Genomic DNA, 27,955 nt, shown 5'->3' with positions numbered 1-27,955 from the left:
GCTTTTTCTCCCTGCGCTGCCGTACAAAAGTAAATGTCCACGGGTTGGCCGGTGATTGTACTGCTCGAACTACTCCTTTCTGTTTTGCCAGATGCCCGGGATGCAGATGCCCCCGAGGCCAATGGGGATTCCCCGGATGCCCCATCCTCCCGGAATGCAGATGGGTTTCCCGATGGGGGTTGTCCCGCCGGGGCTGGGCCCGAGACTGCACGTGCCGCCGGTGGATCCGTCCGCCCTCTCCGAGGACGAGCGGCTGAAACTGGCACAGCAGCAGGCGGCCATCCTGATCCAGCAAGAGGAGCGGGCAAAGCAGGTAAAGACTCTCCACCAAGGGGTGTGGTTTGACATTGAAACATAGAAAATAGGAGCAAGAGTAGGCCATTCGGCCCTTCGGGCCTGCTCCGCCATTCAAAATGATCATGGCTGATCGTCTAACTCAGTACCCTGTTCCTGCTTTTTCCGTGGACCTGGAGCATTGGGATACTAAGGTGATCGATTCAGAAATAAACCCCAGACTTCTCTGCAGCGCTGTCCCTGGGCTTATCGGTAAAGGACAGCACAGAAGGAGGCCGTTCGGCCCATTGAGTATGTGCTAGCTCTTCAACTGCCCACTCTAACCCCGTTTCTCTGCCCTTTCCCTGCGTCCTGTTATTTCCAGATACTTGATATCTCGTCTTTTTTTTCTCTCTCTCTTTCTCCACACGAGAATTTTAATTCATTTTTGGGCGATGCTGGCAAGGCCGGCATTTATTGTCCATCAGCTAGTTGCCCCTTGAAGATGGTGGTGAGCTGCCTTCTTGAACCACTGCAGTCCGTGTGGTGAAGGTGCTCCCACCAGTGTTTGGGAATTCCAGGATTTTGACCCAGTGACGATCAAGGGATGCCCTCAGTACCCCTGGGTTAAGGGGGGAAATCCGCCAGGGTTCCTGCTCCTTGGCTGTGAATCCTCTTTCCCCCCCCCCCCCCCCAGGTCATGTAACCTACCGACACTCCGTGATTAAGGTCACGGGTTAAAAAAGGGTCACTGAAGTTAGTTAGTAAAGGGCAGTCACCCCCTGCTTTCAGTCGAAGATGAGATCTGGAGTCAGAAGGTTTAACACTGAGTGCTGCTCTGGGTGAATGCACAGTACTTGGCATCAAGAGGTGGCGTTAAATTTGATTTCATTTTGTAAATTCCAAGTCATTGAAAGTGTATTGTGACCTCCTCCTCCTCAGGGCGGTGAGCGGATGTTTGATGATCAGATGAAAGATCAGGAGCTTCTCGAACAACAGAAACGGGTAAAGTACTGAGAGGGTTTGAAGCTCCACTTACTGTGTTCTCTTGTGGACCTTTCAACTCTGGTGGGGCAGAGGGTGCGCGCGCACATGGAGGGCTGCCTGTAGTGTAAGGACCGCGCGCACATGGAGGGCTGCCTGTAGTGTAAGGACCGCGCGCACATGGAGGGCTGCCTGTAGTGTAAGGACCGCGCGCACATGGAGGGCTGCCTGTAGTGTAAGGACCGCGCGCACATGGAGGGCTGCCTGTAGTGTAAGGACCGCGCGCACATGGAGGGCTGCCTGTAGTGTAAGGACCGCGCGCACATGGAGGGCTGCCTGTAGTGTAAGGACCGCGCGCACATGGAGGGCTGCCTGTAGTGTAAGGACCGCGCGCACATGGAGGGCTGCCTGTAGTGTAAGGACCGCGCGCACATGGAGGGCTGCCTGTAGTGTAAGGACCGCGCGCACATGGAGGGCTGCCTGTAGTGTAAGGACCGCGCGCACATGGAGGGCTGCCTGTAGTGTAAGGACCGCGCGCACATGGAGGGTTGCCTGTAGTGTAAGGACCGCGCGCACATGGAGGGTTGCCTGTAGTGTAAGGACCGCGCGCACATGGAGGGCTGCCTGTAGTGTAAGGACCGCGCGCACATGGAGGGCTGCCTGTAGTGTAAGGACCGCGCGCACATGGAGGGCTGCCTGTAGTGTAAGGACCGCGCGCGGAGGGCTGCCTGTAGTGTAAGGACCGCGCGCACATGGAGGGCTGCCTGTAGTGTAAGGACCGCGCGCGGAGGGCTGCCTGTAGTGTAAGGACCGCGTGGGGAGGTGTGTGTGCGTGTGCGTGCGTGTGCGCGCGTGCGTGTGTGTGCGTGTGTGTGGGGCTGCCTGTAGGGAGGTGTGCGTGTGTGCGTGTAGGGAGGGGTGTGTGTGTGTGGAAGGCTGCGTGTAGGGAGGGGTGTGCATGTGTGTGTGGGTGGCAGGCTGCCCGTAGGGCGGTGTGTGTGTGTGGAGGGCTACCTGTAGGGAGGTGTGTGCGTCTGGAAGGCTGCCTGTAAGGCGGTGTGCATGCGTGTTCACAGATGTGACCTGGAGTGGCCCCTTCTTGTGCTCCTTCACTTTAACCCGTCTCCTTTCCTCTCACAGGCTGCGGCATTACTTGAGCACGAGCGACAGCAGCAGGAAATGGTACAGATGCAGCAAGGACCCGCGGGACCCCGGCCCATGGAGCTCGGGCCCCGGCCCCCGATGGGGCCACGAGGTAACTTCTCCATTGCACCGTGGATTACTGGCGGACTCTAGGCACTGGTGTTTGTCGTGTACGAGGAGGCGGGGGAGCAGCGAGGCGCGTGGGTTCAGGGAGCAGTTCTGTTTTCAAACGGTCGTATCCAGGATGGAAACATGGGTTCCTTTGACGACCGGCAGTGGAAATGCCTCTGAGTCAGAGGGTCGTGGGTTCGAGCCCCCACTCCCGAGACTTGAGCCCCATAATTCAGGCCAGCACTCCCGGTGCCAGTACTGAGGGAGCGCTGCACTGTCGGAGGGTCGGTACTGAGGGAGTGCTGCACTGTCGGAGGGTCAGTACTGAGGGAGCGCCGCACTGTCGGAGGGTCAGTACTGAGGGAGTGCTGCACTGTCGGAGGGTCGGTACTGAGGGAGTGCAGCACTGTCGGAGGGTCGGTACTGAGGGAGTGCTGCACTGTCGGAGGGTCGGTACTGAGGGAGTGCTGCACTGTCGGAGGGTCGGTACTGAGGGAGTGCTGCACTGTCGGAGGGTCAGTACTGAGGGAGTGCAGCACTGTCGGAGGGTCGGTACTGAGGGAGTGCTGCACTGTCGGAGGGTCGGTACTGAGGGAGTGCTGCACTGTCGGAGGGTCGGTACTGAGGGAGCGCCGCACTGTCGGAGGGGCGGTACTGAGAGAGCGCTGCACTGTCGGAGGGGCGGTACTGAGGGAGCGCTGCACTGTCGGAGGGTCGGTACTGAGGGAGTGCTGCACTGTCGGAGGGTCAGTACTGAGGGAGCGCCGCACTGTCGGAGGGTCAGTACTGAGGGAGTGCTGCACTGTCGGAGGGGCGGTACTGAGGGAGTGCAGCACTGTCGGAGGGTCAGTACTGAGAGAGCGCTGCACTGTCGGAGGGGCAGTACTGAGGGAGCGCAGCACTGTCGGAGGGTCAGTACTGAGAGAGCGCTGCACTGTCGGAGGGGCGGTACTGAGGGAGTGCAGCACTGTCGGAGGGTCAGTACTGAGGGAGTGCTGCACTGTCGGAGGGTCAGTACTGAGGGAGCGCCGCACTGTCGGAGGTGTCGTCTTTCGGATGAGACGTTAAACCGAGGCCCCGTCTGCCCCTCTCAGGTGGATGTAAAAGATCCCACGGCCACTAATGGAAGAAGAGCAGGGGGAGTTCTCTCCAGTGTCTTGGGGCCAATATTTATCCCTCAACCAACAACGCTAAAGAACAGATGATCTGGTCATTATCACATTGCTGTTTGTGGGATCTTGCTGTGCGCAAATTGGCTGCCGTGTTTCCTACATTACAGCAGTGACTACACTTCAAAAAAAAGTACTTCGTTGGCTGTAAAGTGCTTTGGGATGTCCCGAGGGTGTGGTCCCGAGGATGTGATCTATAAATGCATGTTCCATTCTTTATAGATCTGCTATTGGACTGAAGCTAAGTAATTGGGTCTCTGTATGACCCATTCGTGCCCAGCGCTGCTCCAATTCTGGCCTCTTGCCCATCCCTGATTCCCATCGCTCCACCATTGGCAGCCGTGCCTTCAGCTGCCTGGGCCCTGAGCTCTGGAATTCCCTCCCTAAACCTCTCCGCCTCTCTCTCCTCCTTTTAAGATGCTCCTTAAAACCTCCCTCTTTGACCAAGCTTTTGATCACCTGTCCTGATATCTCCCCATGTGGCTCGGTGTCTGATTTACGCTCCTGTGAAGCGCCCTGGGCCGTTTTACTGTGTTAAAGGCGCTATATAAATGCAGGTTGTTGCTGCTGTTTGTGATGTGCTTCACCTTTTATAACTTAATTTTTTTCCCATCTCTCTTTAATTCCGCAACAGTCAACGGGCCCCCAATGCCCGTGCCCGTCTCTGTGTCCGTGCGACCGGCACTCCCGGGGGCTCCTGCTCCGCTAACCGCGCCTGGGCTGGGACCACGGCTCCGAGGACCTCCCCCGCCGCCCGGTGAAGAGAACAGAGAGGTAACCGAATTACCTGCCGTCCTTACCCCGGTCTGGGCCTATACGTGACTCCAGTCCCCACACCAACGTGCTTGACTCTTAACTGCCCCTCTGAAGTGGCCGAACGAACCCCTCAGTTTAACCATAACCTCCACCAGCGGTTCACGGAATTACATCGAATGTACAGCACAGAAACAGGCCATTCGGCCCATCTGGTCCATGCTGGTATTTATGCTCCACATGAACCTCCTCCCTCCCTCCTTCATCTCCCCCTATCAGCATATCCTTCTATTCCTTTCTCCCTCATGTGTTTATCCAGCTTCCCCTTAAATCCATCTATACTATTCACCTCAACCACTCCATGTGGGAGTGAGTTCCACATTCTCACCACTCTCTGGGTAAAGAAGTTTCTCCTGAATTCCCTGTTGGATTTATTAGTGACTATCTTATATTTATGACCTCTAGTTCTGGTCTCCCCCACAAGTGGAAACATCTCCATGTCCACCCTATCGAACCCTGTCATAATCTTAAAGACCTCTATCAGGTCACCCCTCAGCCTTCTCTTTTCTAGAATAAAGAGCCCCAGCCTGTTCAGCCTTTCCTGGTAGTTAGAACCTCTCAGTTCTGGTATCGTTGCTGAGTGACCCTCGATCAGGACTCTGGCCATTGAGTGAACAAGTTAGTGAGTAACATGGGGGGGACACATAATGCATCCTGCACCCTAGGGAACACTTGTGGTAATGCAGACAGTGCTGGTGCCCTCAGGCTTGTGCTACAGTGAGTGGACCGTATGTGAAGTTGCGTAATGAAAGGTTTCTTGTCCTGCAGATTGATGATTTGGGTCCTGGCCCGAGAATCCCCCAAGTTCTTGAGAAGATCCTTCAGCTCAAGGAGCAAAGACAGGTGGAACTCACAGCGACCACAGAGGTGTCAGGTATGTTGCTGCACATCTGTATCTCAGCCTGTCCTCATCTCTTTCCAGAGACCCCCGACGGGAAGGACATGTGTGATATCCAGCGAGGGCGGGGTCGGGGTTGGCTCTGATGCCTCCCACGGTCGACTGGCCTGCCGACACTCACTGGGTTCGCCTGCGTTCAGTGAGCTCCCAGAGGGTGGCAGGCACATCTGGAACCCGTACCCCAGGCAGAGTCAGCGCCTTCGGGTGGGGGGTGGGGGGAGGAGAGAGATGTTGAGGGGAAGGAGAAAGCATGTACTTTAATTGTATATACACGATCCCCGGAGAGATTTACAGATGGTAGAGAAAAGAAAATGAAGCCTGGGGGAGAGAGACGAGTGAATCGAAGCAAACAGGCTGGCTGGTGTGAACAGTGCTAAGGTCAGGGCAGTGAGGAGGGAGCTTTACTCTGTATCTAACCCGTGCTGTACCTGCCCCTGGGAGTGTTTGATGGGACAGTGTAGAGGGAGCTTTACTCTGTATCTAACCCGTGCTGTACCTGCCCTGGGAGTGTTTGATGGGACAGTGTAGAGGGAGCTTTACTCTGTATCTAACCCGTGCTGTACCTGCCCTGGGAGTGTTTGATGGGACAGTGTAGAGGAAGCTTCAGAGCCTCGTTGATTTACTCACTTGCGCTTAACGGGAATTTCATGTGCGCACACCTTGTTCAAAATAAATTCCAGTTGAGTTCAGTTTGACAGTGAAGCAAGCTGGAGTCAGCACACTCCGGAGGGAGAGAATCAGGGGGGCCCCGGAGAGTGCTCCTGTCTCATTACTGAATGTGAGAGTTCTTGTGTTGCTTGTGTCTCCACAGACGAGGTGGATGCAGCAGTTGGAGCCACTCTGACCCCGGCCGATACTGAAGATGAAGAACTTATGTCTTCACTGTCAAAGAAAGAGGTGGGTGTCTGTGTAATGATGCCCTCTGCCCCACCAGTGAGTAAACGCAGTGCTCATTATGGTACTCACCCACTGGCTGGTGGAAACAGTTTCTCCCTCTCTCCTCAGCAGTCAGCCATGGCTCAGTGGGTAATCAGTCTCGCCTCTGAGTCAGAAGGTTGTGAGTTCAAGCACTCACTCCTGGGACTTGAGCCCATAATCCAGGCTGACACTCCGAGTGCCAGTACTGAGGGAGCGTTGCACTGTCGGAGGGGGCAATACTGAGGGGGTGCCGCACTGTCAGGTGCCGTCTTTCGGATGAGACGTTAAACTGAGGCCCCGTTTGCCCCCTCAAGTGGATGTAAAAGATCCCACGGCCATAGAATGGTTACAGCATAGAAGGAGGCCATTCGGCCCATCGAGCCCGTGCCGGCTCTGTGCAAGAGCAATCCAGCTAGCCCCACTCTCCTGCCCTTTCCCTGTAGCCCTGCAACATTTTTTCCCTTCAAATACTTGTCCAGTTCCCTTTTGAAAGCCATGATTGAATCTGCCTCCTCCTCAGGCAGTGCATTCCAGATCCTAACCACTCTCTGTGTAAAAAAGTTTTTCCTCATGTCACCTTTGGTTCATTTGCCAATCATCTTAAATCTGTGTCCTCTGGTTCTCAACCCTTCTGGCAGTGGGAACAGTTTCTCTCTATCTACTCTGTCTAGACCCTTCATGATTTTGAACCCCTCGATCAAATCTCCGTTCAACCTTCTCTGCTCTAAGGAGAACAACCCCAGCTTCTCCAGTCTATCCACGTAACTGAACTCCCTCTTCCCTGGAATCATTCTAGTAAATATTTTCTGCGCCCTCTCCAAGGCCTTCACATCCTTCCTAAAGTGCGGTGCTCAGAACTGGACACAATACTCCAGTTGTGGCCGAACCAGTGTTTTATAAAGTTTCAACATAACTTCCTTGCTTTTGTACTCTATGCCTCTATTTATAAAGCCCAGGATCCTGTATGCTTTTTTAACCGCTTTCTCAACCTCCCCTGCCACCTTCAACACATATATCTCCAGATCTCTCTATTCCTGCACCCACTTTAGAATTGCACCCTTCAGTTTATATTGCCTCTCCTCATTCTTCCTACCAAAATGTAAAACCTCGCACTCCTTTGCGTTAAATTTCATCTGCCACGTGCCCGCCCATTCCACCAGCCTGTCTATATAATCTTGAAGTCTATCACTATCCTCCTCACTGTTTGCTGCACTTCCAAGTTTTGTGTCATCTTGCAAATTTTGAAATTATGCCCTGTACACCCAAATCCAAGTCATTAATATATATCAGGAAACCATGATGTGGAGATGCCGGTGATGGACTGGGGTGGACAAATGTAAGGAATCTTACAACACCAGGTTATAGTCCAACAAATTTATTTTAAAATCACAAGCTTTCGGAGATTATCTCCTTCGTCAGATGAATGACGAAGGAGATAATCATCTTCAGATTCATTCATCTGACGAAGGAGATAATCTCCGAAAGCTTGTGATTTTAAAATAAATTTGTTGGACTATAACCTGGTGTTGTAAGATTCCTTACATATATCAAGAAAAGCAGTGGTCCCAGCACCGACCCCTGGGGAACACCACTGTACACCTCCCTCCAGTCTGAAAAACCACCGTTCACCACTACTCTCTGTTTCCTATCACTTAGCCAGCCAATTTCATATCCGTGCTGCCACTGCCCCTTTTTATTCCATGGGCTTCAATTTTGCTGACGAGCCTATTATGCGGCACTTTATCAAACACCTTTTGGAAGTCCATATACACCACATCCACCGCATTGCCCTCATCAACCCTCTCTGTTACCTCATCAAAAAAACTCTCTCAGGTTAGTTAAACACGATTTGCCTTTAACAAATCCGTGCTGGCTTTCCCTAATCAATCCACACTTGTCCAAGTGACTGTTAATTCTGTTTCTAAAAGTTTCCCCACCACCGAGGTTAAACTGATTGGCCTGTAGTTGCTGGGTTTATCCTTACACCCTTTTTTGAACAAGGGTGTAACATTTGCAATTCTCCAGTCCTCTGGCACCACCCCCCGTATCTAAGGATGTTTGGAAGATTATGGTCAGTACCTCCGCAATTTCCCCCCATACTTCCCTCAGCAACCCAGGGTGCATCCCATCCGGACCGGGTGACTTATCTACTGTAAGTACAGCCAGCCTTTCTAGTACCTCCTCTTTATCAAATTATAGCCCATCCAGTATCTCAACTACCTCTCTTACTGTGACGTTGGCAGCATCTTCTTCCTTGGTAAAGACAGATGCAAAATACTCATTTAGTACCTCAGCCATCCCCTCTGCCTTCATGGGTAGATCTCCTTCTTGGTTCCTAATCGGCCCCACCCCTCCTCTTACTACCTGTTTACTATTTATATGCCTATAGAAAACTTTTAGATTCCCTTTTATGTTAGTTGCCAGTCTATTCTCACGCTCTCTCTTTCCCCAAAAACAGCATGAGAATAGACTGTCCGCTATTGGAAGAAGAGCAGGGGGAGTTCTCCCCGGTGTCCTGGGGCCAATATTTATCCCTCAACCAACACCGAAAGACAGATGATCTGGTCATTATCACATTTCTGTTTGTGGGATCTTGCTGTGCCCAAATTGGCTGCTGCGTTTCCCACATTACAACAGTGACCACACTTCAAAAAAAGTACCTCATTGGCTGTAAAGTGCTTTCGGCGAAAGGCGCTGTAGAAATGGGAGTTTGTTCTTTCTTTTTCCTCTTCTGCTCCATCGAAACCTCACCATCGATTCATCAACTCAAAAGTCAGGCAGGAAGAGGATAAACGTCTGTTCGTATTTCTTCAGAAAAATCGTAAACGCAGGAACAGGAAAAAGAAAAAGAAGCCGAGCCGGGGCGAGGAGAACGGGGTCCAGAAGAAGAAGCCGGAGAAGGCGGAGGTGACTGACACGGAGTCGGAGGTGGAGGTGGAGTACGTGACCGAGGAGCCCGAGGTCTTTGACACCAATTTCATCTACTTCAAGAGGATATTCGAGTCCTTCAGGGTAAGCCCCAGCTGGCCTGGCCTGGCCTGGCTGCGACAAGTGAAAATGGGGGGGTGGGGGGGGTCTGACAGGGCGCTGTTTGGGTATACGCACTGCACACCCAAAGCAGGAAAGGCCCAGGCTCCATTCCCGGCCTGTCCTGGGTGCTGATCCCACTCGGTGTGGGACTGAGCCAGCACCCCCCCCCCCCGTACCCAGAGCAGCAACGACCGAGGCCTGTCCTGGGTGCTGATCCCACTCGGTGTGGGACTGAGCCAGCACCCCCCCATACCCAGAGCAGCAACGACCGAGGCCTGTCCTGGGTGAGCTGATCCCACCCGGGGCTACAGTTGACCTGGATCGCTGCTCGTGACGACGAGCCGATGACTCTTGCTGGAAAGTGTGTGCCTGCTCGTCATTTCCTCTCGCCAAAAGTTGAACGGCCAGCTCACACACCGTGAAGAATGGCCACTTCGGTAGAGGGAGTTTTACTCTGTATCTAACCCGTGCTGTACCTGCCCTGGGAGTGTTTGACGGGACAGTGTCGAGGGAGCTTTACTCTGTATCTAACCCGTGCTGTACCTGCCCTGGGAGTGTTTGACGGGACAGTGCAGAGGGAGCTTTACTCTGTATCTAACCCTGCACCTGCCCTGGGAGTGTTTGACGGGACAGTGTAGAGGGAGCTTTACTCTGTATCTAACCCTGCACCTGCCCTGGGAGTGTTTGATGGGACAGTGTAGATCTACATTGTGTCTGAAGCTGACCGATCATATTGCGTGTTTTTCTTCCAGCTGACGGACGATGTGAAGAAAGACAAAGACAAAGAGCCAGACAAGGCGGACAAGCTGGAGTCCACTGTGGTGCTGAAGAAGAAGGGGTTCGAGGCGGAGCAGAAGGGGAGCAGTGACGATGACGATGATGACGATCTGGACAGCGACGACATGGTGAGGGTCCGCCCGGCAGTGGCTCACGTATTCCTGCCGAATTCCCCGGTTACATTGTTCATGCACTGCTGTGGTGAGATGTCCCAGATTCACAGCATCCAGGCTGACACTCCGAGTACTGCACTGTCGGAGGGTCGGTACTGAGGGAGCGCCGCACTGTCGGAGGGTCGGTACTGAGGGAGCGCCGCACTGTCGGAGGGTCGGTACTGAGGGAGCGCTGCACTGTCGGAGGGTCGGTACTGAGGGAGCGCTGCACTGTCGGAGGGTCGGTACTGAGGGAGCGCTGCACTGTCGGAGTCTGCCCTCTCGGGTACCAAACACAGAGCTGTGATACTGCCAGAGTGGAAAAGCCTGCTGCAGCTTCGAAGAATGGGCCACTTGATACCTGTAAACCCTTATTCCAGTGAGAGACAGCACCTTCAGGTGGGGTGGGGACAGTGTTCGCGGAGGGAGTAATGTTGATGAGGTTTTGTGTGACTGTGTTGTTCCTGTCTGTCAGGATAAGAGGGATGACCTGCCCAAACTGTCGAAGAAGAAGCTGCGCAGACTGAATCGCCTGAGCGTTGCTGAACTGAAGCAGGTGTGTTCCACACTTTGTTCCAGACTGTTGTGGAGTGTGAATTGTGTGAAGAGCAGAGGGTCTGAGCCCTGGGTCATTGCGCAGGCCGTGTGGGGCTGGCTGGATGTTGCTGCCCCGATGCGGACTGGTCGGCCATGGTTTGTCCTTCACAGACGGCAAGATCTCCGTCTGTACGTGTGTCTCTCTCTCTCTCTCTCTCTCTCTCTCTCTGTGACAGCACGGGTTTGATACAGAGTAATGCATGAGAATACGTTGGGGGAGACAGTAAATTGTGCAGATGGGAGGAGGAAATTAGAAAGGGATATAGACAGATTAAGTGAGCGGGCATGGCAGATAGAGTTTAACACAGCAAGTGTGAGATCATGCACTTTGGATCCAAGAAAGACAAATCGGAATATTTTCTTAATGAGAGACTATGAGCAGTGGAGGAGTAAAGAGATTTGGGTGTCCGTGGACACATATCACTAAAAGCTAATACACAGGTACAAAAAGTAATCAAAAATGCTCATGGAATGTTGGCCTTTATCATGAGGGGATTGGAGTACAAAAGTGAGGAAGTGAAGTGGTGCCTCAGTTGTACAGAGCCTTGATCAGGACCCCATCTGGAGACACTGCGTTCAGTTCTGGGCCCCGCACCCCAGGAAGGATGGATTGGCCTTGGAGGGGGTGCAGAGCAGATTCACCAGAATGATACCGGGGCTAAAATATTAGGACAGGTTGCATAAACTTGGTTTGTGTTCCCTTGAATAAAAGATGAGCTAATTGAGGTGTTTAAAATTATAACATAAGATTCTGAGGGTAGATGCTGAGAGATTGTTTCCCCTGGCTGGAGAGTCTAGAACTAGGGGGCATAGTCTCAGGATAAGGGGTCCGACATTTAGGACTGAGATGAGGAGGAATTTCTTCACTCAGAGGGTTGTGAATCTTTGGAATTCTCTACCCCAGAGGGCTGTGGATGCTGAGTCATTGAATATATTCAAGGCTGAGATCGATAGATTTTTGGACTCGAGGGGAATCAAGGGATCTGGGGATCGGGCGGGAAAGTGGAGTTGAGGTCGAAGATCAGCCATGATCTGATTGAATGGCGGAGCAGGCTCGAGGGGCCGAATGGCCTACTCCTGTTCCTATTTCTTACTTTCTTTTTAAATAATTCGATAGGGTCGATAGAGAGAAACTATTTCCTCCGGCGGGAGAGTCCAGAAGAAGGGGGCAGAACCTTAAAATTAGAGCCAGGCCGTTCAGGGGTGATGTCAGGAAGCACTTCTTCACACAAAGGGGAGTGGGAATCTGGAACTCTCTTCCCCCCCAAAAAAGCTGTTGAGGCTGGGGGTCAATTGGAGCTTTCAAGATTGAGATTGATGGATTTGTGTTGGGTAATGAAATCAGGGATATGGAGGCAAAATGGGGTTAAGGTATCGCTCAGCCATGATCTAATTGAATCAGAGGGGCTTAATGGCTTCCTGTTCCTAACACACTTACACGGCAAGCATTTAAAAGAGAAACGTCAGCGTAAGGTCACAGGTGGGACCCACCGTCGTAACTGGAAGGACAGGTGACTGTCACCTTGCTCTTCCGGCTCCTGACTGACCGGCTGGGTGCTCCTGACATACTGGGCCTGGAGGGCGTGGTGGGGGGGGGAGCCGTTCTCTTGTCGTCTCTCGCCTGACCCTGTGACGACCCCTTGACCTGCAGCTCGTGGCCAGACCGGACGTGGTGGAGATGCACGACGTCACAGCCCACGACCCGAAGCTGCTGGTTCACCTGAAGGCCACCCGCAACTCGGTGCCCGTCCCGCGGCACTGGTGCTTCAAGCGCAAATACCTCCAGGGCAAGCGCGGCATCGAGAAGCCCCCCTTCGAGCTGCCCGAGTTCATCCGACGCACCGGGATCCAGGAGATGCGGGAAGCGCTGCAGGAGAAGGTAAATTCTGTAAAGTGCCCGGCCCGGCCTCGCTAGGCGTAAGACGCAGGGTCGATGCCGGGGTCGGTCGCGATGCACCCCGTGGTCGAATAGACCCCACTGTCGGGACACCCGTGAGGAACACGCCACTCGGTGGTTGATCCAGGTGGGGTGGAGGGGGGGGGCGGCGGCGTTCCCTCCCCCAGTGAGCGTCGCTACCTTCGGGTGGGGGGGAATGAAGCCCAGAGCCTTCCGGGCACGCTATGCATTCCATGGGGGTAGGGGATCTGTTAGAGTGGGCAGTGGGACGACAGGGAACTTCCCAGCCTTGGGCCGAGACCGCAGCTAACTGTGTCTGCCACCAGGGGACACTGCCGCCCTGCAGTGTCCAGTCAGTACTATCGTCCTCTGGCACTGCACCACCGTGGCCGACCCTGTTAATGTTAAGCAGATCCGCGGTGCGCGACCGAAACAGTTAAACCGCGGCTCAGCAAGCTCACCCAGTGACCATAACACCCACGTGGATCAGGACGTCCCAGGTTTCACCCCCTCCCTTTCACTTTAAGTGGGAGAATTCCCAATGGGTACCACAGTCCCCACCACACTCATCACGGACACCCACCTATGTCGGGCAAATGGTGCTAACCAGGGTATCGGCCGGGGCTCAGTGTCTCTCTCTCTCACCTCTAACTCCGAAGGTCGTGGGTTCGAGCCCCCACTCCAGCCTTGAGCCCCATAATCCAGACTGACACTCCCAGTGTCAGTACTGAGGGAGCGCCGCACTGTCGGAGGGTCAGTACTGAGGGAGCGCCGCACTGTCGGAGGGTCAGTACTGAGGGAGCGCCGCACTGTCGGAGGGTCAGTACTGCGGGAGCGCCGTGCTGTCGGAGGGTCAGTACTGCGGGAGCGCCGCGCTGTCGGAGGGTCAGTGCTGAGGGAGCGCCGCACTGTCGGAGGGTCAGTGCTGAGGGAGCGCCGCACTGTCGGAGGGTCAGTACTGAGGGGGCGCCGCACTGTCGGAGGGTCAGTACTGAGGGAGCGCCGCACTGTCGGAGGGTCAGTACTGAGGGAGCGCCGCACTGTCGGAGGGTCAGTACTGAGGGAGCGCCGCACTGTCGAAGGGTCAGTACTGAGGGAGTGCCGCACTGTCGGAGGGTCAGTACTGAGGGAGCGCTGCACTGTCGGAGGTGTCGTCTTTCGGATGAGACGTTAAACCGAGGCCCCGTCTGCCCCTCTCGGGTGGATGTAAAAGATCCCACGGCCACTATGGGAAGAAGAGCAGGGGGAGTTCTCCCCGGTGTCCTGGGGCCAATATTTATCCTTCAACCAACATCACTAAAACAGATGATCTGGTCATTTATCTCATTGCTGTTTGTGGGATCTTGCTGTGCGCAAATTGGCTGCCACATTTCCTACATTACAACAGTGACCACACTTTTTTAAAAAAAGTACTCCATTGGGTGTGAAGGTTTGGGACGTCCTGAGGTGGTGAAAGGGGCTGTAGAAATGGGAGTCTCTTTCTTTCAGTTGCATTCCGAGGGTGTGGGAGGATTTCAGACAGTTCTTGTGGGATCAAGCTTCCCCGTGGTGGCTCAGTGGGGCAATTCCCACAGTCTGTGCCAGAGTCAAGCGCTGGTCTGAGTCAGGGGGCAGTTGGGTGTCACCGCCTGTGAGCTGCGGACGGGGTTGGCAGCGGTGGGAGTGAACTCCAGCACTTTCTCCTGGGGGAGAAAGCCCGCCCGTCTAATTCTGTGTGTTGTTTGTTCCCAGGAAGAGCAGAAGACCATGAAGACTAAAATGAGGGAGAAAGTCCGCCCAAAAATGGGTAAAATAGATATCGACTACCAGAAGCTGCACGATGCCTTCTTCAAATGGCAGACGAAACCCAAACTGACTATCCACGGAGACTTATATTATGAGGTAGGGCCGCACAGAGCGGGGCCTTCAGTAAGGAGCAAAGGGGTCGCCCTCATCCACTGTCAGTGCCTGTACCGGGGCACTGAGTGATTTCAGCGGGCGAGGGGGGGTGGCCTATTGGGTAGTTAGAGCCACACACACACACACACACACACACACACACACACACACACACACACACCAGAAAAGTACCCGGCTCCATTCCCCGGCCTGTGCTGAACTAGCCGATCTCACCCAGTGTGAGACTGCATTGGGTAGGGGGGGGGGCTACAACTGGCAAAAGAGGGGTTGGGGGGGAAGCTGCCAGGGTTCCTGATCATTATCCAGTGACCCCTGGGGGAATATGCAGTTGGGTAAGAGTGAGATGAGAAATGTGATGCCCCCCATGGTGGGATAACCCCGCTCACCCAGAGCTTGTGCTTCCAAATCCCGCCGAGAGAGAATTCAACGAAAACCCAGCTGGTTCACTCATGTCCTTCAGGGAAGGGAGGCTGCTGCTTCTAACCTGTTGCGTCCTACACGTGACTCCAGACTCACTCTACGAGGCTGACTGTTGTACTAAGAACGGGCAGTAAATACAGCCTGACAAGTGTTGGCCCACACCCCAGAAACAAACTAATAAGAGAATCTCTCGCTGCCTTCACAAGCAGCCTGAAAACTGGACTAGGTCTTCAGTTACCTCCTTTCTCTTCTTTACCCCCCCCCCCTCTTCCCCTCGCACCCGCCCCATGTCTGACCCTGCCCGCCCATCTCTAAAGCATCCTGGGTGGTTACACTATGTTCTGTGTCAGCCCTGGGTCGGTGTCTCTCTCTCTCTCTCTCGCCTCTGAGTCAGAAGGTCGTGGGTTCGAGGCCCCACTCCAGAGACTTGAGCCCCATAACCCAGGCCGACACTCCCGGTGCCAGTACCGAGGGAGTGCTGCACTGTCGGATGAGACGTTGGGGAAGGTTTAAACTAGAGTGGCAGGGGGATGGGAACCTGAGTGGGGAGTCAGAAGGGAGTAAAGTTGAGAGCAGCAAGAGAGGGGAAGACCCAGGGGAAATTTAAAATACAAATAGTACAAACAGTTGTTCAAGAACAAGTGAAAGGGAAAAGCGTAGAGCAGCGGAAAGAAAGTGTACTTTAGGCACGACAGATAAAATAAAAACTAGAAGGCGTAAGGCGATTAACCCAGCATCAAAGCTGAAGGTCAGGCTAGGATGTGTGGCCCAACTAAGAGTTCTATGTACAAATGCACGGAGCATAAGGAATAAATTAAATGAACTACAGGTTCAAATTCAAATTGGAGGGTATGACATGATAGCTATTACTGAGACTTGGCTGCAGGATGGTCAGGATTGGGAACTAATTATACCAGGTTATAAGGTCCACAGGAGAGATAGGGAAAATGGAAGAGGGGGAGGTGTAGCCTTAATGATTAGAGATGAAATCACTTCAATGATAAAGGAGGATATAAAGAGGGGTAAGCAGCTAACAGAGATCTTATGGGTTGAATTGAGAAATAGGAAAGGATCTAAGACTATAGTGGGAGTTGTGTATAGGAGCCCTGGCAGCAGCTCTGAAGTGCTAGATTGTATAAATGCAGAGATTAGACAAGCGTGTAAGAAAGGCATAGTGGCCTTAATGGGGGACTTTAACCTTCACATAGATTGGGAAAAGCAGACTAGCAACTGTCAGAAAGGTAGTGAATTTCTTGAGTGTGTCCGGGATAATTTTCTACAGCATTATGTCCTAGAGGCAACAAGGGGGCAAGCCATACTAGATTTAGTAATGAGTAATGAACCAGATTTAGTTAACGCCTTAACTGTCCGTGAACATCTATCCAATAGCGATCATAACATGATTGAGTTCAGTGTAGTGTTTGAAAGGGAAAAAAGTGAATCAGCTGCTAAGATTCTAGACTTGGGCAAGGCCGACTTCAATGGGATGAGACAGAGACTGTCCACAGTAAACTGGGCAAATCTATTAATGGGTAAAACGACTGATGATCAGTGGGAAATGTTTAAAGAAACATTTAACGTGATACAGAATCGGTTTATACCCCTGAGGGGCAAGAACTCTACTTGCCAAAAAAAAAGCCATGGACAACTAAAGAGGTAAGGGACAGTATAAGACATAAGGAAAGGGCATACAAAAAGGCAAAAAATGGCACAGATCCTGGCGAATGGGAAAGATACAAAGATCAACAAAGGGTCACAAAACAGATAGTAAGGGCTACAAAAAGAGAGTATGAAAAGAAACTCGCAAGGGATATCAAAACCAATGCGAAGAACTTTTATAGTTATATTAGGAAAAAGAGGGTGGTCAGGAGCAGTGTTGGCCCCTTAAAAACTGAAAGTGGGGATATTGTCATAGACAATGGGGAAATGGCGGACATGTTGAACAATTACTTTGTGTCAGTATTTACAGTAGAAAAAGAAGATAGCATGCCGGAAATCCCAAGAAAACTAATATTGAACCGGGGACAGGGACTCGATAAAATTAACATAAGTAAAGCAACAGTAAAGAAGAAAATAATAGCACTAAAGAGTGATAAATCCCCAGGACCAGATGGTTTCCATCCCAGGGTTTTACAGGAAGTAGGTGAGCACATTGCAGATGCTCTAACTATAATCTTTCAAAGTTCTCCAGATTCAGGAACTGTCCCTCTAGATTGGAAAATTGCACATGTCACTCTGCTTTTTAAGAAAGGAGAGAGAGGGAAACCGGGGAATTATAGACCAGTTAGCCTAACATCTGTTGTGGGGAAAATGCTGGAGTCCATAATTAAGGATAGGGTGACTGAACATCTCGAGAATTTTCAGTTAATCAGAGAGAGCCAGCATGGATTTGTGAAAGGTAGGTCGTGCCTGACAAAACTGATTGAATTTTTTGAAGAGGTGACTAAAGTAGTGGACAGGGGAATGTCAATGGATGTTATTTATATGGACTTCCAGAAGGCATTTGATAAGGTCCCACATAAGAGACTGTTAGCTAAGATAGAAGCCCATGGAATCGAGGGAAAAGTACGGACTTGGTTAGGAAGTTGGCTGAGCGAAAGGCGACAGAGAGTAGGGATAATGGGAAGGTACTCACATTGGCAGGATGTGACTAGTGGAGTCCCGCAGGGATCTGTCTTGGGGCTCAATTATTCACAATATTTATTAACGACTTAGATGAAGGCATAGAAAGTCTCATATCTAAGTTTGCCGATGACACAAAGATTGGTGGCATTGTAAGCAGAGTAGATGAAAACATAAAATTACAAAGGGATATTGATAGATTAGGTGAATGGGCAAAACTGTGGCAAATGGAATTCAATGTAGACAAATGTGAGGTCATCCACTTTGGATCAAAAAAGGATAGAACAGGGTACTTTCTAAATGGTAAAAAGTTAAAAACAGTGGATGTCCAAAGGGACTTAGGGGTTCAGGTACATAGATCATTGAAGTGTCATGAACAGGTGCAGAAAATAATCAAGAAGGCAAATGGAATGCTGGCCTTTATATCTAGAGGACTAGAGTACAAGGGGGCAGAAGTTATGCTGCAGCTATACAAAACCCTGGTTAGACCACACCTGGAGTACTGTGAGCAGTTCTGGGCACCGCACCTTCGGAAGGACATATTGGCCTTGGAGGGAGTGCAGCGTAGGTTTACTAGAATGATACCCGGACTTCAAGGGTTAAGTTACGAGGAGAGATTACACAAATTGGGGTTGTATTCTCTGGAGTTTCGAAGGTTAAGGGATGATCTGATTGAAGTTTATAAGATATTAAGGGGAACAGATAGGATGGATAGAGAGAAACTATTTCCGCTGGTTGGGGATTTTAGGAGTAGGGGGCACAGTCTAAAAATTAGAGCCGGACCTTTCAGGGGTGAGATTAGAAAACATTTCCACACACAAAGGGTGGTCGAAGTTTGGAACTCTCTTCCGCAAACGGCAATTGATGCTAGCTCAATTGCTAAATTTAAATCTGAGATAGATAGCTTTTTGGCAACCAAAGGTATTAAGGGATATGGGCCAAAGGCAGGTATATGGAGTTAGATCACAGATCAGCCATGATCTTATCAAATGACGGAGCAGGCACGAGGGGCTGAATGGCCTACTCCTGTTCCTATGTTCCTGAACTGAGGCCGAGTCTGCCCCCTCAGGTGAAAGATCCCACGGGCCACTACTGGAAGAAGAGCAGGGGGAGTTCTCCCGGTGTCCAGGTCGATATTTATCCCTCAACCAACACCTAAAACAGATGGTCTGGTCATTATCTCATTGCTGTTTGTGGGATCTTGCTGTGCGCAAGTTACAAAAGTGACTATATTTCAGAAATCCTTAATTGACTTTGGGTCGTCCCGAGGTCGTGAATAACGCTATAGAAATGCAAGCCTTTCATTTTCTAAGTATAACTTCTAAATGTTTATCCTGCCTGTACAGGAGTCCCTGTAGATATGAGAGTGTTTCCTCTGAACTATCCCTGCACATAATAAAAAGATTTGCTTTGTTGTCCTAAGGCAGTAATCTAATCTCGACCTGCATTGCAATCTTCTAATTGTTCCCTGCTAATCAGTTTATTGCAGGGCCCTCGTGTAAGGTTACATGCCGGCCTCACCATATCAATCACAAAAGGTGCTCGAAATCATGAGGGGTTTTGATGGAGTAAATAAGGAGAAACTGTTTCCAGTGGCAGGAGGGTCGGTAACCAGAGGACACAGATTTAAGATAATTGGCAAAAGAACCAGAGGGGGAGATGAGGAGAATGTTTTTTTACTCAGCGAGTTGTTCTGATCTGGAATTCACTGCCTGAAAGGGCGGTGGAAGCAGATTCAATAATAACTTTCAAAAGGGAATTGGAGAAATACTTGAAGGGGAAAAATTTGCAGGGGCTCTGGGGAAAGAGCAGGGGGGAGTGGGACTAATGGGATAGATCTTTCAAAGAGCCGGCACAGGCTCGATGGGGTGAATGGCCTCCTTCTGCGCTCTATGATTTTATGAAACTGAGCTGATCTCCATGAGGGAGCAGTTGGAGCTAGGCAGTGGAGGGTTTAGTCTCTGCGCTCCTCCAATTCTGGCCTCTTGTCCATCCCCCCGATTTCCATCGTTCCACCATTGGCGGCCGTGCCTTCAGCTGCCTGGGCCCTAAGCTCTGGAATTCCCTCCCTAAACCTCTCCCCCTCTCTCCTCCTTTAAGGCGCTCCTTAAAACCTCCCTCTTTGACTGAGCTTTTGGTCACCTGTCCTAATATCTCCTTACGTGGCTCGGTGTCTGATTTACGCTCCTGTGAAGCGCCTAGGGACGTTTTACTACGCTATATAAATGGGAGTTGTTGTTGAGTAGGTGAATAACTTTCCCTGCTGATGGAACCCGTGTCATGAATTGAACGAGTTTTGTTTTTGACCCAACAGGGGAAAGAGTTTGAGACCCGGCTGAAGGAGAAGAAGCCTGGCGACCTGTCGGACGAGCTGCGGCTGGCCCTTGGAATGCCTGTGGGAGCTGTGAGTAAAATCACTTCCCTCGGTGCATCAGTCGCATTTTTGACCTCGTGACTACTGCATTAAAACTGCCTGCAGTGTTATACAGTGACAGACCGGTACTGTACCCCAGTGTTATACAGTGACAGACCGGTACTGTACCCCAGTGTTATACAGTGACAGACCGGTACTGTACCCCAGTGTTATACAGTGACAGACCGGTACTGTACCCCAGTGTTATACAGTGACAGACCGGTACTGTACCCCAGTGTTATACAGTGACAGACCGGTACTGTACCCCAGTGTTATACAGTGACAGACCGGTACTGTACCCCAGTGTTATACAGTGACAGACCGGTACTGTACCCCAGTGTTATACAGTGACAGACCGGTACTGTACCCCAGTGTTATACAGTGACAGACCGGTACTGTACCCCAGTGTTATACAGTGACAGACCAGTACTGTACCCCAGTGTTATACAGTGACAGACCAGTACTGTACCCCAGTGTTATACAGTGACAGACCAGTACTGTACCCCAGTGTTATACAGTGACAGACCGGTACTGTACCCCAGTGTTATACAGTGACAGACCTGTACTGTACCCCGGTGTTACACAGTGACAGACTGGTACTGTACCCCAGTGTTATACAGTGACAGACCGGTACTGTACCCCAGTGTTATACAGTGACAGACCTGTACTGTACCCCGGTGTTACACAGTGACAGACTGGTACTGTACCCCGGTGTTACACAGTGACAGACCGGTACTGTACCCCAGTGTTATACAATGACAGACCTGTCCCCACCAGTACTGTAGCCAGTGTTATACAATGACAGACCAGTTCTGTCCTCCAGTGTTACACAGTGACAGGCCTGTACCCACCAGTACTGTATCCCAGTGTGGGGCGGGGGCTAGAGGGTCTTTCAGAATGGATGAGCTCTTCAATCTGTAATTATCTTGTGAACCCAGAGCTGTATGCCTGTTGTTCACAGTATGAATGGACAGTGTGTGAAAGTTTCGTCCCCCACCACTCTAACACTCTCCTGAAAGTTTAGCAACAGTTGCAGAGTTTGGGTTTCGCCTCAGTGGAAATCCTTGGCCGACTCCGCATCAGCTTTGCAATATGCATTTTCCAGATTCTTACCCAAATCTTTCATGATCGAAAGATTCCTTTGTTAAAATTCTCATCCTCGTTTTCAAATTTCTCCATGGCCCTCGCCCCCCTCCCTATCTCTGTAACCTCCTCCAACCCTACAACCCTCTGAGGTCACTGCGCTCCTCCAATTCTGGCCTCTTGCCCATCCCCGATTTCCATCGCTCCACCATCGGCGGCCGTGCCTTCAGCTGCCTGGGCCCTAAGCTCTGGAATTCCCTCCCTAAACCTCTCCGCCTCTCTCTCCTTTTAAGACGCTCCTTAAAACCTCCCTCTTTGACCAAGCTTTTGGTCACCTGTCCTAATATCTTGTTATGTGGCTCGGTGTCAAATTTTTGTCTGATTCACGCTCCTGTGAAGCGGCCTGGGCCGTTTTACTACGTTGCTATATAACAGCGAGTAGTTGTACTGCGTGGGGCGTTCTCCTACGTGTTTGTAAAGTTGCCCTCGCTGGAGGTTCATGTTCTAACTCCAGTTCTTTCGTTTCATTCACAGAACGCACACAAGGTGCCTCCCCCGTGGTTGATCGCGATGCAGCGGTACGGCCCCCCGCCATCTTACCCCAATCTCAAAATTCCCGGCCTGAACTCGCCGATCCCAGAGGTGAGTCGATCGTACCGAGCCCGTTACCGGAGAGAGAAATGGAGGCGCGTCTGTGCGGTCGCAGTTTGCAACGGCGTGACAGGCCATTGATGTGCCACTGTGAGGGGTTTTGACAGAGAAAGGAGAAACCGTTTCCAGTGGCAGGAGGGTCGGTAACCAGAGGACACAGATTTAAAATAATTGGCAAAAGAACCTGAGGGGGAGATGAGATGTTGGGCCGGGTGTCGGCCTGTGTTTGTACGTGTTGGGCTGGGTGTCGGCCTGTGTTTGTACGTGTTGGGCTGGGTGTCGGCCTGTGTTTGTACGTGTTGGGTTGGGTGTCGGCCTGTGTTTGTACGTGTTGGGCCGGGTGTCGGCCTGTGTTTGTACGTGTTGGGCCGGGTGTCGGCCTGTGTTTGTACGTGTTGGGCCGGGTGTCGGCCTGTGTTTGTACGTGTTGGGCTGGGTGTCGGCCTGTGTTTGTACGTGTTGGGCTGGGTGTCGGCCTGTGTTTGTACGTGTTGGGCTGGGTGTCGGCCTGTGTTTGTACGAGTTGGGCTGGGTGTCGGCCTGTGTTTGTACGTGTTGGGCTGGGAGTCGGCCTGTGTTTGTACGTGTTGGGCTGGGAGTCGGCCTGTGTTTGTGCGTGTTGGGCTGGGAGTCGGCCTGTGTTTGTGCGTGTTGGGCTGGGTGTCGGCCTGTGTTTGTGCGTGTTGGGCTGGGTGTCGGCCTGTGTTTGTACGTGTTGGGCTGGGAGTCGGCCTGTGTTTGTACGTGTTGGGCTGGGAGTCGGCCTGTGTTTGTGCGTGTTGGGCTGGGTGTCGGCCTGTGTTTGTACGTGTTGGGCTGGGAGCCGGCCTGTGTTTGTGCGTGTTGGGCTGGGAGCCGGCCTGTGTTTGTGCGTGTTGGGCTGGCTGTCGGCCTGTGTTTGTACGTGTTGGGCTGGCTGTCGGCCTGTGTTTGTGCGTGTTGGGCTGGGAGTCGGCCTGTGTTTGTACGTGTTGGGCTGGGAGCCGGCCTGTGTTTGTGCGTGTTGGGCTGGGAGCCGGCCTGTGTTTGTGCATGTTGGGCTGGCTGTCGGCCTGTGTTTGTACGTGTTGGGCTGGCTGTCGGCCTGTGTTTGTACGTGTTGGGCTGGCTGTCGGCCTGTGTTTGTGTGTGTTGGGCTGGCTGTCGGCCTGTGTTTGTGTGTGTTGGGCTGGCTGTCGGCCTGTGTTTGTGTGTGTTGGGCTGGCTGTCGGCCTGTGTTTGTGTGTGTTGACCTCTTGTACTGTAGCCCGGGAACGTTTCAATGATTAAAGCCCCGTGTGTTATGTCTTTGCAGAGCTGCTCGTTCGGATACCACGCTGGTGGGTGGGGGAAGCCTCCTGTCGATGAGACAGGAAAGCCGCTGTATGGGGATGTGTTTGGAACCAATTCACTGGAATTTCAGGTAAATAAAGACTGGCTCATGCTGACACGATACCGTATCACGCCTCACAAACCCCTTCACACTCTATGAACTACTTTGGAGTGTAGTGACTGTCCTGATGTAGCCATGTGTGGCAGCCATTTTGTGCACAGTGCAATCCCACAAACAGCAGTGAGGTGGGAGCGTTTTATTCAGCTGCCCCAACATTGAAGATTCTCTTTTAGGAGAGGAAGAGAGAAAATCAAAGTGATGAAAATGTAACTTGTTCTGTGAACTCTAATTGATGTGTCTAATCTAACTCTAAGGAAAATATGATAGATTTCATCCGGTGGGTCTCGGTGGGTTTAATTAGGAGGACAGGCTGTATAAACATGGCTCGTCTTCACTTTATAGAAGATTGAGGGGTGACCTGATAAAGGTGTTTAAAATATAAAAGGATTTGATAGAGTAGATACGGATAAACTATATCAAACCAAGAACGAGGGGGCAGAACCTTAAAATTAGAGCCAGGCGGTTCAGGGGTGATGTCAGGAAGCACTTCCTCACACAAAGGGGAGTGGGAATCTGGAACTGTCCCACAAAAGGCTGAGGCTGGGGGTCAATTGGAAATTTCAGGACTGAGATTGATGGATTTTTTTGTTGGGAGAGGGTATTAAGGGTTACAGATCAGCCATGATCTGATTGAACGGCGCAGCAGGCCGGAGGGTCCTCCTTCTGTTCCTACGTAATGGTGACGGGCTCTGACCTTCCCTTACAGGCCAAGACTGAGGAAGAGGAGCTGGACCGGACGCCCTGGGGCGAGCTGGAGCCTTCCGATGAAGAATCCTCGGAGGAAGAGGAGGAGGAGGATGATAGCGATGAAGATAAACCAGACGACACCGGCTTCATCACACCGGCTGACAGGTAGTGACTTGGAACCGAGCGGGAGGAGAGGGGGGGGGGGGGGGTCCCTGTGGCCGGGGTGGGGGGGGGGGGGGGTGTCCCTGTGGCCGGGGTGGGGGGGTGGTCCCTGTGGCCGGGGTGGGGGGGGGTCCCTGTGGGTGGGGAGGGTCCCTGTGGCCACGGTGGGTGGTCCGTGTTGGAATATTTCGGGGTTTCGCTCTCTGAGTCGCCACAGGCTCTGCGCCGTGTGCCACCCAACCCCAGGTCAGCCAGACCGAGCAACGTGTGTGAACCCTGCATTCACAGTAGTCGAGCCTGTGGCCTCGGGTGTGGCCTCTCCAGGGACTCACCTGACAAAAGGCTGTGAGATGGATTCCCTTCTCCTTTAAAACCAATAACAAAGGGATTGAAGAAGGAACGAGCTCTCATTTCGACAGAGCCTTTCACCGCCTCAGGATGTCCCAAAGCGCTTTACAGCCAATGAAGTACTGTTTTTTTTTGAAGTGTGGTCACTGTTGTAATGTAGGAAACGCAGCAGCCAATTTGCGCACAGCAAGATCCCACAAACAGCAATGTGATAATGACCAGATAATTTTGTTTTTAGTGATGTTGGTTGAGGGATAAATATTGTCCCCAGGACACCGGGGGAGAACTCCCCCTGCTCATCTTCCAATAGTGGCCGTGGGATCTTTCACATCCACCTGAGAGGGGCAGACGGGGCCTCGGTTTAACATCTCATCCGAAAGACGGCACCTCCGACAGTGCGGCGCTCCCTCAGTACTGACCCTCCGACAGTGCAGCACTCCCTCAGTACTGACCCTCCGACAGTGCGGCGCTCCCTCAGTACTGACCCTCCGACAGTGCGGCGCTCCCTCAGTACTGACCCTCCGACAGTGCGGCGCTCCCTCAGTACTGACCCTCCGACAGTGCGGCGCTCCCTCAGTACTGACCCTCCGACAGTGCGGCGCTCCCTCAGTACTGACCCTCTGACGGTGCGGCCCTCCGACAGTGCGGCGCTCCCTCAGTACTGACCCTTCGACAGTGCGGCGCTCCCTCAGTACTGACCCTTCGACAGTGCGGCGCTCCCTCAGTACTGACCCTCCGACAGTGCGGCGCTCCCTCAGTACTGACCCTCCGACAGTGCGGCGCTCCCTCAGTACTGACCCTCCGACAGTGCGGCGCTCCCTCAGTACTGACCCTCTGACGGTGCGGCCCTCCGACAGTGCGGCGCTCCCTCAGTACTGACCCTCCGACAGTGCGGCGCTCCCTCAGTACTGACCCTCCGACAGTGCAGCGCTCCCTCAGTACTGACCCTCCGACAGTGCGGCGCTCCCTCAGTACTGACCCTCCGACAGTGCAGCGCTCCCTCAGTACTGACCCTCCGACAGTGCGCCGCTCCCTCACTACTGGCACTGGGTAGTGTCGGCCTGGATTATGGGGCTCAAGTCTCTGGAGTGGGGGTTCGAACCCACGATCTTCTGACTCTGAGGTGAGGGAGATCCACTGAGCCCCGGCTGACACCTGTTACTGTAACTGATAACGATCGACCTCTCTTTCTCTCTGCAGCGGCCTGATTACACCGGGGGGCTTCTCCTCTGTCCCGGCCGGAATGGAGACCCCTGAACTCATTGAGCTGAGGAAGAAGAAGATCGAGGAAGCCATGGATGGGTAAGGGCCTAGTCCTGTACAGAGAGGGACAGGAGCGTTTGGGAGAGGGCCAGGTGGCATTTCAAAGCATCCCTGGTCTGTGCTGGGTAACCAGCTATAGGTGGGTCGGGGGGTGTGGGAGTTACAATTGCCCTCAGGGTCCTGGGGGGGGGCAATCAACAGAAGTCTGGTGTCCTGATCATTGGGCAGGGGGGGCGGTTCGGGCCCAGCTGTGATGTCCCCTCCCCCACCATTGGACGCCCTGCCGATATTCACCATCCTCGGGTGAGCGACCCAGGGGCTGCCTCGGAGACCTGAACCCCAACAACAGCCAGCACCTTCGAACGGGGGTAGTTTTGGTTTCGAGCGACTCGCTTTGAGCTGTGCGGAGCCCCGCACGGTCTCCCTGCCGACCAGCCCCGACCGTCTGCCTCCTCACAGTTCCCGTTTGTTTAGATTACATGCACCAGTCAGGAGCTGGTGGCTCGAGGATATCCAATTAACTACACCTTGTGGGTCAGCTGGTTCCAATACAGGGCCCTACTGGGAGACATAGAATCGTACACTGATATTGGGGAGGGGTGGGGGAGACGATGGGGTGAGGAGGCAATTTGCACCCCACAGTTATGCTGTAGAGTGCCAGCAAATGGTGGGGCCTGGTCGGTGGGGGGGAGGGGGAGGGGGCCTGGGCTGGTGGGGGGGAGGGGCCCGGTCGGTGAGGGGGGTGGGGAGGGGCCCAGTCGGTGAGGGGGGGGCCCCGGTCGGTGGGGGGGGGAGGGGGCCCGGTCGGTGAGGGGGGTGGGGAGGGGCCCGGTCGGTGGGGAGGGGCCCGGTCGGTGGGGAGGGGCCCGGGCCGGTGGTGGGTGGGCCTGGTCGGTGTGGGGGGAGGGGGCCCGGTCCGGTGGGGGGGGTGGGGAGGGGCCCGGTCGGTGAGGGGGGTGGGGAGGGGCCCGGTCGGTGAGGGGGGTGGGGAGGGGCCCGGTCGGTGAGGGGGGTGGGGAGGGGCCCGGTCGGTGAGGGGGGTGGGGAGGGGCCCGGTCGGTGAGGGGGGTGGGGAGGGGCCCGGTCGGTGAGGGGGGTGGGGAGGGGCCCGGTCGGTGAGGGGGGTGGGGGGGGCCCGGTCGGTGAGGGGGGGTGGGGGGGGGGCCCGGTCGGTTGGGGGGGGGCCCGGTCGGTGGGGGGGGGGAGAGGGGCCTGGACCCGGTGGGGGGGGCGGGGCCTGGACCCGGTGGGGGGGGGGCGGGGCCTGGACCCGGTGGGGGGGGCGGGGCCTGGACCCGGTGGGGGGGGCGGGGCCTGGACCCGGTGGGGGGCGGGGCCTGGACCCGGTTGGGGGGGGGGCTGGACCCGGTGGGGGGGCGGGGCCTGGACCCGGTTGGGGGGGGGGCTGGACCCGGTGGGGGGGTGGGGCCTGGACCCGGTGGGGGGGGCGAGGCCTGGACCCGGTGGGGGGGGCGAGGCCTGGACCCGGTGGGGGGGGCGGGGCCTGGACCCGGTGGGGGGGCGGGGCCTGGACCCGGTGGGGGGGCGGGGCCTGGACCCGGTGGGGGGGGCGGGGCCTGGACCCGGTGGGGGGGGCGGGGCCTGGACCCGGTGGGGGGGGGCGGGGCCTGGACCCGGTGGAGGGGGCGGGGCCTGGACCCGGTGGGGGGGGCGGGGCCTGGACCCGGTGGGGGGGCGGGGCCTGGACCCGGTGGGGGGGCGGGGCCTGGACCCGGTGGGGGGGCGGGGCCTGGACCCGGTGGGGGGGGGCCCGGGCCGGTGGGGCGGGGCTGGACCCGGTGGGGGGGCGGGGCCTGGACCCGGTGGGGGGCGGGGCCTGGACCCGGTGGGGGGGCGGGGCCTGGACCCGGTGGGGGGGCGGGGCCTGGACCCGGTGGGGGGGCGGGGCCTGGACCCGGTGGGGGGGCGGGGCCTGGACCCGGTGGGGGGGCGGGGCCTGGACCCGGTGGGGGGGGCGGGGCCTGGACCCGGTGGGGGGGCGGGGCCTGGACCCGGTGGGGGGGCGGGGCCTGGACCCGGTGGGGGGGGCGGGGCCTGGACCCGGTGGGGGGGCGGGGCCTGGACCCGGTGGGGGGGGCCCGGGCCGGTGGGGCGGGGCTGGACCCGGTGGGGGGGGAGGGGCCTGGACCCGGTGGGGGGGCGGGGCCTGGACCCGGTGGGGGGGCGGGGCCTGGACCCGGTGGGGGGGCGGG

General features: G+C 54.4%; 1 protein-coding gene across 1 annotated transcript in view; it reads left to right on the top strand.

The window, feature by feature from the left end:
* sf3b2 (splicing factor 3b, subunit 2) overlaps positions 1-27,955 on the top strand; it is a 39,674-nt gene that overhangs the window by 5,840 nt on the left and 5,879 nt on the right. Inside the window, exons 4-19 of the mRNA XM_067975534.1 lie at positions 92-313; positions 1,216-1,278; positions 2,398-2,512; positions 4,315-4,454; positions 5,262-5,367; positions 6,203-6,288; positions 9,124-9,321; positions 10,092-10,244; positions 10,744-10,824; positions 12,517-12,744; positions 14,494-14,643; positions 20,018-20,107; positions 21,734-21,841; positions 23,145-23,252; positions 23,989-24,134; positions 25,680-25,781. Of these exons, the coding sequence (XP_067831635.1) occupies positions 92-313; positions 1,216-1,278; positions 2,398-2,512; positions 4,315-4,454; positions 5,262-5,367; positions 6,203-6,288; positions 9,124-9,321; positions 10,092-10,244; positions 10,744-10,824; positions 12,517-12,744; positions 14,494-14,643; positions 20,018-20,107; positions 21,734-21,841; positions 23,145-23,252; positions 23,989-24,134; positions 25,680-25,781 (2,096 nt within the window). The remainder of the gene's footprint in view (positions 1-91; positions 314-1,215; positions 1,279-2,397; positions 2,513-4,314; positions 4,455-5,261; positions 5,368-6,202; positions 6,289-9,123; positions 9,322-10,091; positions 10,245-10,743; positions 10,825-12,516; positions 12,745-14,493; positions 14,644-20,017; positions 20,108-21,733; positions 21,842-23,144; positions 23,253-23,988; positions 24,135-25,679; positions 25,782-27,955) is intronic.

This window comes from Heptranchias perlo, chromosome 43, assembly GCF_035084215.1.
Source record: "Heptranchias perlo isolate sHepPer1 chromosome 43, sHepPer1.hap1, whole genome shotgun sequence".
Lineage (NCBI taxonomy): Eukaryota > Metazoa > Chordata > Chondrichthyes > Hexanchiformes > Hexanchidae > Heptranchias > Heptranchias perlo.
This window is presented reverse-complemented; position numbering and strand designations above follow the sequence as displayed.